General features: G+C 42.1%; 1 protein-coding gene across 2 annotated transcripts in view; it reads right to left on the bottom strand.

The window, feature by feature from the left end:
* The window catches only part of CLIP2 (CAP-Gly domain containing linker protein 2), a 164,012-nt gene that overhangs the window by 21,182 nt on the left and 126,431 nt on the right, over nucleotides 1–16,399 (bottom strand). The window contains exons 8-11 of one of the 2 annotated variants that reach the window (XM_088445894.1): nucleotides 12,945–13,005; nucleotides 9,450–9,554; nucleotides 5,267–6,211; nucleotides 835–892 (exon numbers count right to left, since the gene is read on the bottom strand). In XM_088445894.1, coding sequence (XP_088302020.1) covers nucleotides 835–892; nucleotides 5,267–6,211; nucleotides 9,450–9,554; nucleotides 12,945–13,005 — 1,169 coding nt within the window. The remainder of the gene's footprint in view (nucleotides 1–834; nucleotides 893–5,266; nucleotides 6,212–9,449; nucleotides 9,555–12,944; nucleotides 13,006–16,399) is intronic. The other variant, XM_088445895.1, reaches the window with a different exon arrangement.

Below are 16,399 nucleotides of genomic sequence, written 5' to 3'. Positions count from 1 at the left end.
ACTTGGTCACTACTGTAATAGGATTGCTTTATACTCTAACTGTACATTCATATGTGCATACAGTATGAATCAATGTATATGTATGGGATTTTTTATATACCATTATCCAGAAATAAAAAAAAGATGTTATTGTTTAGTTTCAATATTAATATCATACAAAGAGCAAGACGGGGGCATTCTACATTATTTGCACACAGGCCCCCTCCCTGTGAATGTGCAGGAGATATTTTGGGTGAATTATTTTGGTAGTATGGTCAGAAGAAAGCCTATAAAAGCGGAGCAGGCAGCTTACAGGTAAGACTTTGCAATGGGTACATGGTGGGTGGCTTGTAGATCACCCCCCGACTACAGGGCCCATGCGTATCGCACATCCTGCACTCACTGCATCAAGAGTTTATTTGTATCACTATAGTCACTTTGAGAAACACTGCAAAACAATTGTTAGTTTGTACATATCATTTAGTATGTTTTAAATTTGATGATCTAAATGATGAAAAAATTAATCATCCGGGAATAATCTGGATAAAGGCTCCCAAAAGGTAATTAACTACTTTGATTAAAAAAAAAAAAAATAGAAATACTGTACCTGCCGTCTTCCAGTTTTTAGATCTCAAGAGCAGTCAGCAGGGAGTATAACTGCACTGCTGCAGGACTTCTCTGATGAAGTCCCATAGTGTTATAGTGACCTTTACATACTGCTATGAGTGTTTAGTTCATCAGAGGGAAACCTGCAGCCGGCCCAGCTCCCCCCTGGCCACCCTCGGTACGAAAGGCAGAAGAGAAGCAGATATTTCATCTAGGCCTGTCAAGCAAATACTGTACAAAATAAATTACCTTCCATTATTGTTTTCATGTTATTTTTTTCTTCTGAAAAGTCATTTACTTCAATCATCTGCAAAACATGAGAAATACATTGCCACTATAACGTAACTCTTCAGGTGCATACACACACACAACGGTTTAGTAAATTAACAATTTTAGTAAATGATTTTCGTTAATTTTTTAAGGGAAAAATGAACGAAAATGTAATGAACGATTTTTTTGAACTACAAACGATTTTTGCATATTCCCTTACTGAAAATCGTTGAGTTGGTCAGTCTGACTGAACTACAACTACAAACGTGAACAAGCATGAACGATAATCGTTCATCGTTTTAACTCAGAAAGTGAACGATTTTTTCAACGATTGAACAATATCGTTCAAAAAATCGTTGTGTGTGTATGCACCCTTACAGTGTTTCACAGGCATAAGAGTAACTGTATAACACCTAACTTTTTTTTTTTAAAATCCAGATTTTTTTACTTTATTTTGTTTACTTCAATAACACTACAGGACCTGATTTACAACTGGGTGTAAGTTAAACATCGTGCTGTAAAACCCTGCTTTATTTTTATTGTGCAAGTTACTCTTAAATTGGGTACACACCTAACAGATATATGACATCATTCACAGACATATCACGTCAGCTGTGCTGTACGACTGATGCCCAATAGATCACTTGATCTGCGGAACAACCATCATCTGTCTTCTGGCTGCGGGTTCCGATGGCCGGGGACATGTTGCACCCACCTCCCTGCGTCCTCTGCTGCAAGTGTACGGGCGGTCGTTTGATCGCCCATACTCACTGCAGATATATTGGGCATCGGCTGTGCAGCACAGCTGACGCGATATATCTGTGAACAACATCGTTGACAGACATATCGTCTGTACACACTGGCACAAGATATATTGGCCGATCAATTGATCAGACAATATATATGCCAGTGTGTACCCAGCATTATCCTTAGGTCCTGCCAGTGAAATTATGTACAGTATTGGCATGTACAGTATGGGCATGGGCATGGCCAAACCTCCAGATACTAATTGTGCCTCTTGGTGTAAAGAGATGCAGATGACCATAAGATACATACAGATGGCGAGATGCAGGAAGGGGAGAAATGCGGTCAAACCCCGAAAACGCAGGTTTGACCGCATTTCTCATATGCGATGCACTCCGGGGCTTGGTTGCGGTGGTTAACACCATCTTCCTGATGGCGTTACCCATAGAAGCCTATGGGCTTCTCTCTGCAGAGTGTTGTGAGAGGTATCCAATCGGATCCCTCCCGGCACGCCCCGTGGCGCGTGCGTTCTTCTGTGCATGCACAGAAGGACGCCGGAGGAGCTTCTGGGTCATAGACCCAGAAGTCCCTCCATCGCAAGGGCCTGCTCTTACCGACAGATGCATCCTTTGCGGTGATCGTCTTGTATACCAGCTTTACCAATGCCGGCATGCATGCAATGGCCGGCGGAATGCATCGCGTGTGTGACACACGTATCATCACATAACTTACAATCTTCCACCTCTTCCTCTGGATTACAATGAGACCAGAGGTCATTGAAAGTATAATTTACTGCACACTATTAGCAAGATAGCTGCCTGTGTTCATAGATTGGCCCCCTATACATTTCCATCAAATTAATTTTGTATATATTATTCTATCTGTCTGTCTGTCTATCTATCTATCTATCTATCTATCTATCTATCTATCTATCTATCTATCTATCTATCTATCTATCTATCTATTCTAATTAGAGATGTACATGATTTTGGCAAACATAATGGTATTTACCAAGATTTGGGTTTGGCCTCTTTAAATCCTAATCTACAATCTATAATATTATATCAGCGTTTTATTGCTTTTGGGAGCTAAATCAATGAATGTATTTAATCACTAGCTTGTTTATCTCTGTCTCCACCCCTCTCTATTTCTCACCCCCCCCCCACACTTTCTGCCCACCTACAGATGTGCCCACATACATCTATCCTCCGTGCACTACAAGATGCTCCACACAAAACACAGGTGCTCAGTGTGACTCGGTAGCGCCGAGCATCCACACACATTAAAGAGCCCTTCTAGTAGCGCCATGCCGTGGCGTGACTCGGTAGCACCGAGAGTCTTTTTGTGCGTCTTTTTACATTCAAATGCATCTTATTCGCATAGCATGTGAATAAATAGTACATGCAGCATACCTATGTTCTGTGTGTGACTGCGGCACACATGCTAAACACTACGTTAGTGTTACAGCCGCTGACACTGTAACATAGCGTTTCGCATGCAGATACACCCGCTCTCGCTCAGAGAGCATAGGCAAGCTGCAAATCATTTTAATCAGCAGAAGCTGCTTGTGCGAATAAGACACATTTGAAGGTAAAAAGAAGCACGAAAAGACGCTCGGTGCTACCGAGTCATGCCACGGCATGGCGCTACTAGAAGGGCTGTTTAATGTATGTGGACCCATCTGTATCTTTCTCCTGCCATCCTTTTCTTTCACTCCTCCACCTAAAACTTTATCCACACACCTCTCCTTCTCTGTCTGTCTCTCCTCCTCCCTCCTCCATTAACACCACCACTCACTCTTTCCTGTGTATTACTGACACTTACTTGTTCAGGGGTCAGGGTCCAGACCCACTGTAAAAACATGCCAAAGTGATGACATTATTTTTATCAGCAGTCAATTTTATTATATAGATTTAGATCTATATCACTTGATATTAATATGAAGAGTATGGGCAGAATTTACTGAGCAGCGGTTTGACGGCGGTTTCTATTCTATTCTAAACCCCGGCGGTTTGGTTGCAGTTTCTATTCTATTCTAGACCCCGGGGGTTTGGTGGCGGTTTTGCAGCGGTTTCTAAATGACAGCCCTGTTCTATTCTATTCTAAAATGTATTTTGATGGCAGTTTTGCAGCAGTTTTGGCCTTAGTAAATCTGCAGTCAGCAAAACTGCCGCCAAACCACAGTCAAAACACATTTTAGAATAGAATAGAACAGAGCTGTCATTTAGAAACCGGTGCAAAAACCGCCACCAAACCCCCGGGGTTTAGAATAGAATAAAAACCGCCAACAAACTGCCAGGGTTTACAATAGAATAGAAACCGCTGTCAAACCGCCGCTTAGTAAATTTTTCCCTATGAATCAAACTTGGTTTGGAATTTGGTTGAAGCCTAAACTATGGATTCAATGTATCCCTAACTGGCGGCGTGGTATATACAGTCGACATTCAGAGTGTTGACATTTATTATGTTGACAGATGAATGAGGACATGGTAGTAATGTCGACATGGCCGTAAGGACATTAGCCATATCAATATTCAGCACGTCGACACTGGGAATGTTGACATTTTTAAACATAGACATTCTGACTGCATTCCCTAACTGGAATGATGGACTGTAAGAATTGCAATAATTACATATTATTACACCACAATTAAGATACAGCACTGTGGGCCTGATTCACTACGGATCGCAACTGCGAATGCAATAGCAACTACGCACGTAGTTAAACTGTGATAGTATGCTAATTCATAGCGATCGCAATGCCGCTGCTGCACTACATAAGGACGCCCACTTTACCTTACACACATCCATAATGTTTAGCATGACTGCGAAACCATCGGTAACACACGCACAAGGTCTGACCTTACTCAGAAATTGCTAGCTTCCATGCACGCTATCAGGCCTCAGGCTGCGTAGGACATCGCAGTGGATAATTTATGCACGCCCCTGCAACAGCGTTCAAGCGCACTGGCACGCCTGCGTTCGGCCGACCACCCCACCGTTACCATCCACAAACAGCATTTCCTGTCAATCACTCTGTGATGGGTCTGTGTAGTCACTGCGATCGCAGTCCTGATCACAGTGGCAGGTACATGTACGCGCACTGCGATACATATGCATGCATGCGCAGTACGCAATAATCGGCCGATTGCATGCGTATTAGCTAGGGATGTGCAGGCTCGGATAGGTTCGAGTTTGCACGTGGAGTTCGGATTTTTCCCTCCAAAAAAACGGAACTCAGAACGAGGCAAAACGTCATCTTACATGGACGAACATCATCATTCCTGGTCTTTTGTCCAGGAATGATGATGTTCGTCCATGTAAGATGACGTTTTGCCTCGTTCTGAGTTCCGTTTTTTTGGAGGGAAAAATCCGAACTCCACGTGCAAACTCGAACCTATCCGAGCCTGCACATCCCTAGTATTAGCATCTGCGTTCCTTGCTGAATCAGGCACTGTGTGTCATATTTTCTTCAATGAAAATAAGAATTGTGAAAAAGTTAACTACAAATTTTACTTTAAAATGTGCAGCCAATATGTCATGCATTGTATTGTAATTAAAGTTCTTTCTTCTGCACCTCAACAAAGCCTTGCAGCAATAAAATACATAAAATAAATTGTGCATACATCGTAAGCCGTTATAGAGAGGGAAGAAAAAAGCATCCTACATTAGCATTCTGTGATGGGTGAAGAGCTTCCATTGACTGCAATTTGTTTTCCAAGACCAGATTTTTCTCCTGTAGCCTTTGGATCTCTTGCTTGATTCTTGCATCTGTTTTCTGGAGCACCTCATAATCTTGCATTTTCTTTTCAGCAGCTGAAATCTGCTCTTTTAAGAAACCTATGGCTTGAGTCTGGTCGCTGTATTCGGCATGAGCTTTCTCTAGCTCACACACTCGATGTTCTGCATCTCTGTATTTGTCTTTAATATCTTGGAGCTCTTTAAGGTGTTGATTGGTTTTTGATTCTAGCTGTGTTCTCCAGTTATTATCACCCTCCTCTACTTCATCTCTAATCTCCTGCAGTTTATCTTTAAGACTCTCCCTCTCTTTGACATAGACTGCTGTTTCAATCTCATTCTTAGCCTTTAGATTTTCAAGTTCAAGCTGATGCTCCATTTTAAGGCTTTCTAAGCTGGCTTTAAGCGCCACTATTTGTTTGTGTTGGGAGTCAGGACTGGTGACCAGGGAACCTTTCAAGTCCTCCAAAGATCTCTGGTGATCAGAAACTAAACTGTCCAATTTAGACTTCCAATTGTCCATCATCCCTATATTTTCTTTTGTGGCCTGCTCCAGTTTTTTCTTCAGCTCTGCAATTTCCTGGGTATGTTTCTCATTCAGTGCCTTCAATTTTTCCACCTCTTGTTGATATCTTTTCATGTTCTTCTCATACTTGTCTCTCTGCTGACTGCTCTCCTTCTGGTGCTCCTTGCTAGCAGACAGAAGCTTGTCCCGTAGACGCAAGGCTTCAGTTTGAAGTCCAAGATTGTGTTCGGGTGACTCTGATTGACTGGTGTTCACCAAACAGTGTTGAAGATCTTCGATCTCATTACGGCGAAGGCTGAGCTCCTCCTCCAGCTGCTGAATTCTCGACTGCTCTGCTACAGTCGTTAGCTGCAAAATGAATGATGACAATATGGTGTCAATCTATACATTGAAAAAAATGAATTCAATAAGTCTGTTTAAATGATAATACTATGAATAATATGATAATACTTAATGACCACACATTAGTAAGTTATTTTACACCAAGGAATAAAGTTTTGTTCCTAGTTTTGCTGTAATTATGTCAATTACTAAATGTTTTATTGATATGAGCTATACTAGTTTACCAGTGTTCGGGAAAATAATGTAGATTTGCCACATCATTAAAGATTTAAAGACTGAAATCTAGATATGCCCTGGTGTAAAAAGAACTGGACATGGCATATGGATATGTGTTAGAAATTGTTTGTTAGGAATTACCAGTTGAATCTTGAATGAATGTAGAATCCTGTGTGTATTTTTATTATTTTAATATGATTTTGACTCTCCTGGTATACTTGGCCTAAGGCATTCCATAAGAGTTTTGTTCCTACAATATTTTACTGCATTTTGAACCCAAAAGTATTATTACAGCCTGCCATGAATTTTTATGTCCTAAAAACAGGAGTCTTCAATTTCAACAATATAAAGTTGGCAATATTAAGTATGCTTGTTATTCATTTAGTCTTACATGTAGATATTTACAGTTTGAGAATACCCCAGAAAGGTGATAATTCAGAATTGATCAATACAATTCTATGTTTTACACACATTCCCTTATGTTTAAAGTAAGAGACTCTTGGGGCCGAATTCAATTAAGTGCGATGTTGAATAGCCACGGGAGGGAGCTCCGGCAGCTGTTCAATTCAACGCGCTGTTTGCCTGGTAGGGAAGCAAGTAAGTCTGAGAATGCCGGTTCTCGAGACTTAACCTGGGTATTAAGGCGCAGTAACCGGCATTCCCTAACTAAAGTTCCGTATTACTCCACGCATCCCCAGGGGGGTGTGAGAAGAAATCCTTTGGCCGCCCAAACAGCGCGGTGTATTGAATAGCTGCGGGAGCTCCCTCCCACGGCTATTCTACAATCACACTGAATTGAATTCGTCCCTTAGAAACAAAGGGAAGCCTGAATTGTCTTTTACACAATTACAAAAACGTTACAGCACAATATATTTTATAAAACTAAACGGAATGCATCAGAAATGCAATGCATCCGAGCGCCGGCATCCCGTATCCAACCCCATGTAACCAGCATATCAGTGATGTTAGTTATGTCTGAAAATATTCTGCAGTTTCTTCTAGCTATTTATTGGGGGATCGTGCATATTTTGTTAGGTATCCAACATGAATGCACAGTCATTGTCACAATGTGTTCCATTGATGAGTTAGGTAATTATGCTCTACAAACAGGGTGTATATTAGAGTTGGGTACGGGGTGCTGGCACTCGGGATCTTGGCTGTCAGAATCCCAACACCGGCATCCCGACAGGGTTAGGATACCTGTCGGTAAGTATTCTAATCCGACCCCTAACATCCCTCCTCGTTTCCTAAACCTAACCCTCCCCCACTAGTGCCTAAACCTAACCCTCCCCCCCTAGTGCCTAACAATAACCCTCCCCCCCTAGTGCCTAACCTTAAACACTAACCCTCCCCCTAACTTCACTACAAAGCATTGGGATGCCGGTGCCGGGATTCTGACAGGTGCCGAGATGCCGTCGCCGGCATTCTAAGCACCGGCATCCCGACTGTCGGTATTATAACTACATCCTGTCATATTACATACTCACATATTCCCATTTATTATTCAGTGTAAAGTCTGAAGGATTAAGGGAATAAAGAAAAAATCTCCAGCTAAACCTACAAGGTAGGTGATGATGATATGCCTTCACATGCAAAACCCCAAGTCATGATTAAATGAAGGCATAAGAAAGTGTATGCACACATTTATACTTGACAATTAGCTTAGTACCAGAGGAGAGTTATTTTATATTATTGTTGTTACTATAATATGAACTAATGCACTTATGGGTTCCTCTCTAATCATTTTTATTCTTTCATTATATGATTCTTGATTATATCATCTTTGAGTGCTTACAAAATTACTTTTGTTGCACAGAACAAATTACCTACTCTAAACCCACTGACCGGAATATATGTAATCTAAATATATCTTATGCTAACTACAATTGGAAAGATCCCTGTGAATGTTAAATAAACCAGTATTTGATACGAGTCATTTATATTTCTACTTTAAATTGGCAAAGGCAAGTGGTATGAAGGTCCAAGATGTCTTTGCAGGACTGTAGGTTGAATCTTAGAAAAATTACATTTTATATATGTACAAAAGAGAATACATACTGTAACTCTCTAACCAATGTCACAAAAGAGTGGCTAACATTTTCATATAAATCCTATAACTATTGTTGTGGTTATTCACAAAAAAGTGATATTGACACGAATGTTCTTTTCAGTAAAAGGATAGTGAGCCCAGTCTTGTTACACGCCATCAGTTTGTACATGTAGTGTGTAATATTTCTCACAAGCTTTCCATTTTGCTTTATCACTGTGTATATTGTTATATAGCATTACAAACTATTTTTATATATTTTATGCCAATGTGATATAATGTAGAGTTATGGTTACATTATATATGTTACTGTAAATGATGTCACTCACACAACGCATGGCTGTTGTAGTTGAAACAATTTACTATAAATGTTCATACATTTACATTGTGAGTCATTATTAATGCACTAAATGAGAAAATGATTCATACTTATATAATGTTGATGTCTTTAACTATACCCAATGATTCATGTGTTGAGCAACAAACTAAAAGCAGTAGTACATTGCACCAGAACCTACACATGAAGATGTAAAACCTATAAGGACACTATTACTCATAGCATATTTCCATGTAGTGCTCCAATTGTTTATTTTCCTTCTCCTTAGGAAATAACTATCACAGCATTTTTGATAATTTAGGCATTTTACGGTGAACAATTTATAGGGATAAATTGAAACGGAACTTTTTAAAAGCCAGGAAATTGTGAGCATTTAAAATGCATAGATCTGAAGTTGTTTCTTTACTTAACTTTGAATTTACTTAAAGGATCTTGCTAGACTAAGATACTACTGCTTTAAGTCTGAAAAGGGTTGGCAAATAAAAGGTTATCTGTGGGGTGCAAAAACGTGAATGCAGAAATAATGGTTCTGGAAGCTACAATGGGCAGAAATGACGTAAAGCAAAAATATCAGGGCTAGGGTGTAAATGAAGCTGGAAGCACATCTGACTTCAAGCAGGGGTCATTGATTCATTTTACTGTACCCTCTTGTCCTCTAATTCTTTGAGAAGCTTTGCAGTTTTTGCCTTCTCAAACAGTAGGTCCTGCTCGAGCTCCCGAATTCGGGCATGCTCCAACTGCGTCTGTGTCTGCACACACAGGATAGGAAAGAGAGAGACAGCAGGAAAGAAAAGTTGCAGTATCATCCAACATCTACAAGAGAGGACGCTGTCCAAAGGCTGGATGATAGGATGATATTAATGTTGCAAGCAGTTTTGTTGTTTGTTTTTTAAAGGCACATACAAAGTAAATGGATAATTATGAAACCCACTTAATGACACTTCTTGAGGAATCACTTTGTAAACCAGGAAACTTGCTGTACAATTTGGCCTGTTATATGAAGTCCCGGCCTCTTTAATATGTGATTTACTGGGCGCACACTTATGTCACTTTCAGCGCAGTGATTGACTGGCAGCTAATTATACATAGGGGGAAATTCAGTTAGCCGAGAAAACCCATTAATGGATGTAAATGTGACTTTTTACTGGAGATGCGAATTTGAAGCTATTCAATAATAATAAGCATTAATTCTCCATAGGAGATAATGCGTCTTTTTTTCTGTTTTTCAGCCGGTGAAAAATTGGGGAAAATCCCTATTTTAAGGTATAAATTTTGGGACTTCGTTCAGAACCACTGGGACTCCCTCCTTACTGATTAATTAGGCACTTAGAAGTTTTTAATTAGCTTAATTTGGGACAATTTTGGCATGTCATTTTTGTAGTGAAATTCAGCAAAATGCAGAATAATGCAGAATAATGTATTACAAAGTGTAGGACAGGTATAAAGGGGTGCTGTATGAATGGGACAGGTATAAAGGGGTGCTGTATGAATGGGACAGGTATAAAGGGGTGCTGTATGAATGGGACAGTTATAAAGGGGTGCTGTATGAAAGGGAAATACTTTTTTCAAACTTGCATTTTTAAAAGTGGCTTAAAATGACACAAAGATCTACGTACAGACATTTTTATGCACCCCAAATGTATCTAGAGCATTTATTTACCAGAAAACCACTTGCTTTCTATCTTTTTTTCTCTGTTTTTGAAAAAATGCATATAACAGCCATTTGACTCATTTTAATACCCCAAATACTTAGCTTCTGGCCACTTACAGACAATTAGTTTACATTTTTTCGGGTACAGGCTGATTTCCCCAGTTTCACCCACAGTTACCTTGGGTATTACCAGCCAGAATTACAGCGCAAACTCCGGAATAAGAATTTTGTAATTGAATTGCGTGTTAAACGGGAGTGTGCATAGACATGTTAGGTGAAATTATCACCCGATATGCCCGTTAAATAAACACGTGCTAACAAAAAAGTGTGATTGTGGCTAAATGAACGCGGGCCAAAGAGAATTAAGGAGGAAGGCAATCTGGTATCCTTAGCAGCTGGAACCCTATGGCAGCGCACTGATGACATTTATCTGCAAAACTAACTTTCTTCAAAAGAATCACTATAAGTGGCCTGGATATGTAGACAATAAGTGTTTTTGTTAGGAGGGCGAAGTGTGCATGTACATATATGTTGTAAATACATGTTTACAGGCTGAACGCCCCCCAAATTCTACAGACAACACTATCTGGAGAAGTTGCATAAATCCATATAAATCCTCAAAATGACTGGGTGGAAGAAGGCTCACATTAACTAACTGGACACAGCCCTTACCTTTATGTCCTATAAACTCACTAATGCCCCATTATGAATCAATATATACTGTACAAACAAAACTAACAAACGAAAAATATCTAACTAAACTAAAGCACACAGTATTATTACTATATACTCTGAGTCTCAACTTTGAGATAGTGTATACAGTTTCACTGCATTCCAGTTTTGGAATAAACCTACCTTGTCCACAACCACCAGCCTAAAACCTGCTGACACTGACACATGCAAGCACTTCTTTCTCTGCTGACAAACTGCATGAACAGCAGGTTCTCAGTTACTGTGTAGCATCGATCTGCACCTATCACAGATATGCAGCACCGCCATCAAGAGCTGAAATAATAGCAACATCTTTGACTGCCATAAAATCAATTCTTCATTTACTGTGACTCATATCCAAAAATATACATATTTTTTTCAATTTCTGCTTTCTGAACCAATAGAACAGGAAAGATAGCTTACTGGATAATGTACCCAACTACATCAATTAGAAATAAGATCCTGGAACCCAGAAGATTCTCAGAAAGGCACTTGAATGTCATTCTACAATGTGTTTCTATTCAAGTGAATGTCAATGGAAGGAGCCATCTGGGAGGATGAACTATAAAGAATGGAGACATTGTGACAAAAAGCCAAAGTGCCAGTGCCTTGTGGCTGGGAGAACAGAAGGGCCTGGATAAGAGAGTTACCAGATTCATTTTTCTTGCACTTGCACCTTCTTGAAGTTTGCAAATAAAATATAGGTAGCGAATAAAGAACTCTGTTGTATTTTGATACATATTTGATATCCATAGCATATGAGATTTTTATATTTATATATATATATATATATATATATATATAAATTTATAATGTCTGAGTTGAAATTGGTAATTATTAATGCTCATATATGAAAATGATTAGTACGAAGAATCAGTGACTCTATTCAAAAGAGGTATTACAAGGTTCTTGAAGGTCTGCACAGAGTTTTTGAAGGTAGTTGTGAATACTATCATGGTAAATTCATTGTTACATGTCTAAAAAAAACATATCCATTAAGCACTTTTTGTAAAGACATGCAATCTCTTAAAGGGGATGATTTACTGCCATCAATTGGGATACAGTGACCCAATGGGTATTCCTGGCAGAAGAGGGTGACACATGATTGGAGGATTTCCTGCTCTTTAAGTGTCTTCTGGCCAATGGCATAATATGATGCAACCCAACCCGTTTAAGAACGTAATGTTTCTTGTGGCACAGTTTTCCTATTTGATAATACACCAGGTTGGTAGTTTATCACTCTCCAATTTATCACTTTCCAGAGCTTAGTACATCTACCCCCCCCCCCCAGGTGAAGAAAAATAATTATTTAGGAACAAAATATTTTTGCATTTGGACAGGTGGAATATTCTTTATGCATTAAACAAAATTGACCATAAATAAGTTTGTAGTTCTAGTCTGTTAGCTTTTCCCAACTGATCTGTATTCTCTGACTTCTCTTAGACACATCTTTATTATCACAAAGGGTAGAAAGAACTGAAATCCAGCATGAACTATATGTAATGCCTCTTGCTAAGGAGCAATGAATTATCTCTATATTGACAGTAATTCCAGCTGCACCACGCTTGTAGTGGCCACAGATAATGCACCACAGGTATCCAGTGTTTGCAAGGTCTCACAACGTTAGGAAAATGACTGATATGCTACTTCATGAGCTCAGTAGAAGTCATTAAGATTATGTACTATAATATCATTTTTACTAGTTTTTCCACACAAGATAGCAAAATATCCATGTAAATGTAGACACAGGCAGGCAATTGTAATCTACAAACAATACCTCAAGGTCTCCCTTAGTGATAGACTCCTCTTCCACTCTGAACTGGAGGTCTTCCACTTTCCTAAATGTGGAAAAGATAATTAATATACCGTTTAATATATCATTAGGTCATTAATAGTTAATAACATATTTAACCATGAAGGTTCCTAATTAATCCACATATGTCCTATTATCCTATTATTATCTTTTTCTTGGCATATACTGCATTGTCTATTCGTCACATAAAATATCTCAACAAGGGTAATAATAGTGATACTAGGATGGTTCAACTATATCCCAATAAGGGTTCAACAAATATGCTGGAAATTAAACCCCCCAACCTCATGTTCTCTGCAATTTATCAATGTCATTTGCATTACCCTGGAGGAATGGTTACCCAGAATAACATGACATACCATTACTTAACATGTATACCTTTGAGTATGGCCTAATGAATATTCTGAATGTGTGCAATAAATATGATAAAGTAAAATAAAGATATGATGTGGTATGGCCCTGACATCATGCTGCACCAGTCACTAATACATGCACATTGTCACACCAAGCCATGGTAGTAGTAGTAGTAGTGACATCAACATCACTTTTCGCAAATATGGTAAAATCTAAAGACAGAGGGGCTGATTTGGAGGTGGACACTATAACAAGAGATATGGTAAGAACTTACCTTTGTTATCTCTGTTTCTACGAAGTCCATAGGGTCCACAGGGTTGACCTTGGGGTATAGCTGGATCTGGATCCAAGGGCACCACGCAGTTAAAGCTTTAGCTGCTCCCAGGATGCACTTGGGTCCGTCCTCCTCTATACCCCGCCCCCGGCCACAGCACCTCAGTTGGTAAGCAGCCAAGGCCGGAGGAGGAGACTAAACAGAGAGAAGGAAGACTGGAACACACAAGAAACCATACTCACAGAAATGGGAGACGGAAAACCGGTGACCAGCCACACAGCCCATTTGAAGCCAGGTGCGTCAGGGCGGGCGCCCTGTGGACCCTATGGACTTCGTAGAAACAGAGATAACAAAGGTAAGTTCTTACCATATCTCTTGTTTTCTACTTCAGGGTCCATAGGGGGTCCACAGGGTTGACCTTGGGGATGTCCCAAAGCAGTACAACTAAGGGCGGGGACGCTCCTGTGCTGAAAGGAGTACCCGGCGCCCAAAGGATGCATCCTGAGAGGCAAAGGTGTCAAACGCATAGAACCTCAAAAACGTTTGAATTGAAGACCAAGTGGCCGCCTTACACAGCTGAACAGCAGAAGCGCCACGTCTAGCAGCCCAAGAGGGACCCACAGAACGAGTGAAATGAGCCTTAACAGAGGCTGGCACAGGTAAGCCCTCCTGTGCATAAGCCTCACAAATAACGGAACGAAGCCAACGGGCTAACGTTTGTTTGTTGGCAGGCCAACCCCTCTTGTGAAAACCAAAGAGGATAAACAAGGAATCAGACTTCCTAACCGAAGCCGTCCGGTCTACATAAATTCTAAGCGCCCGGACCACATCTAAGGAAGTCTCACCAGCTGAAAGATCAGGGGACTGAAAAGCTGGCACAACAAGTTCCTGATTAATATGGAACTTCGAGACCACTTTGGGCAAAAACTCAGGACGAGTGCGGAGCACCGCTCTGTCCTGGTGAAAAATCAGGAAAGGAGGGTGACAGGAAAGCGCCCCCAATTCAGACACCCTCCTGGCCGAAGCAATTGCCAGGAGAAAAACCGTCTTAAATGTCAGCCACTTGAGCTCCACCGCCTCAAGAGGCTCAAACGGAGGACCCTGCAGGACCCGTAGCACCACCGCCAAGTCCCAAGGAGCCACAGGAGGCACAAAGGGAGGCTGGATCCTGAGAACACCTTGGAAAATGGTGCGAACGTCTGGTAGTATTGCAATCCGCCGTTGAAACCACACGGACAAGGCGGACACATGAACCTTCAGAGATGCAAGGCGTAAGCCGAGATCCAATCCTGACTGAAGAAATTCCAAGATCCTAGAAACTCGGAACACCTGAGGATCATAATGTCTGGACTCACACCACTGAAAGCATGTGTGCCACACTCTGTGATAAATCCGTGCTGAAGCAGGCTTGCGTGCCCTGAGCATGGTACCAATAACCGAACTGGAGAAGCCCCGCCGTCAAAGACAGCCGACCCAGATCCGGGTAAAGGCAGGGCCCCTGAGACAACAGGTCCCGACGCTGAGGAAGAAGGTACGGAACGTCGATGGAGAGGCTCCTGAGATCGGAGTACCAAGGACGTCTGGGCCACGCCGGAGCTACCAGCACGAGCATGCCGCCATCCTGCTTGAATTTCCGCAGAACCCGAGGAAGCAGGGATATCGGAGGAAACAGATACGCCAGGTGAAACGTCCACTTCACCGACAGCGCGTCCACCAGACTTGCACCTGCGTCTCTTGTCCTTGACCCGTAAACGGGCAACTTGTGATTGTGACGGGAGGCCATCAAGTCCAGCTCCGGCAGTCCCCACCTGTCCACGAGTAACTGAAACACCTCTGGGTGAAGCGACCATTCCCCGGGATGCACGTCGTGACGGCTGAGGAAGTCCGCCTCCCAATTGAGGACTCCGGGGATGAAGGCCGCCGAGATCGCTGGAATGTGACCCTCCGCCCAAGTCAGGATACGAGACACCTCCGACATCGCTGCCTGACTGCGAGTTCCGCCTTGGTGATTGATATACGCCACCGTGGTGGCGTTGTCGGACTGCACCTGTACCGCCCTTCCATGAAGAGCGGGGCCGGACGACTGCAGGGCCCTGTATACTGCCCGCAGTTCCAGGATGTTGATGGGGAGAAGTGCTTCTTCCGCTGACCAACGACCCTGAAGCGACAAAGAGCCGGTCACTGCCCCCCAACCCCGGAGACTGGCATCCGTCGTGAGCAGGACCCAGTCCGGGATCCAAAATGGGCACCCCTCGACCAGATGAGCTGTCTGAAGCCACCAAGCCAAAGATAGCCGAACGTCCGGAGACAACACCAGCACCTGAGAGCGGATCCGGTGAGGTAACCCGTCCCATTCTGATAGAATCAGCCCCTGCAGGGGCCGGGAATGGAACTGGGCAAATTCCACCATGTCGAATGTCGACACCATGGACCCCAGAACTCTCATAGCCGAATGGACCGACAGGCGGCAACGGCTCAGGCAACTGCGTATCCGCAGCTGTAGGGAGGCGACCTTCTCCGGAGTCAGGAAGATCCTTTGCTGATGCGAATCCAGCAGGGCTCCCAAATGAACCATCCGCTGTGATGGAATCAGGGAGGACTTTTTCCAATTTATCAACCACCCGTGTGCTTGCAGGCAAGCGATCGTCAGGTGGAGATGTTGAAGCAGTACCTCCGGGGAGCTCGCCAGCAACAGGAGGTCGTCCAGGTACGGCAGCAGCCGTACATTCTGGTTCCGAAGATGTGCGGCCATGACCGCCATAATCTTCGTGAACACCCTCGGTGCCGTGGA

This window comes from Taudactylus pleione, unplaced genomic scaffold (genome assembly GCF_031769625.1).
Source record: "Taudactylus pleione unplaced genomic scaffold, aTauple2 ptg000391l, whole genome shotgun sequence".
Lineage (NCBI taxonomy): Eukaryota > Metazoa > Chordata > Amphibia > Anura > Myobatrachidae > Taudactylus > Taudactylus pleione.
Note: the sequence above shows the minus strand (reverse complement) of the source record. Positions and strands in the feature narration are given on the sequence as shown.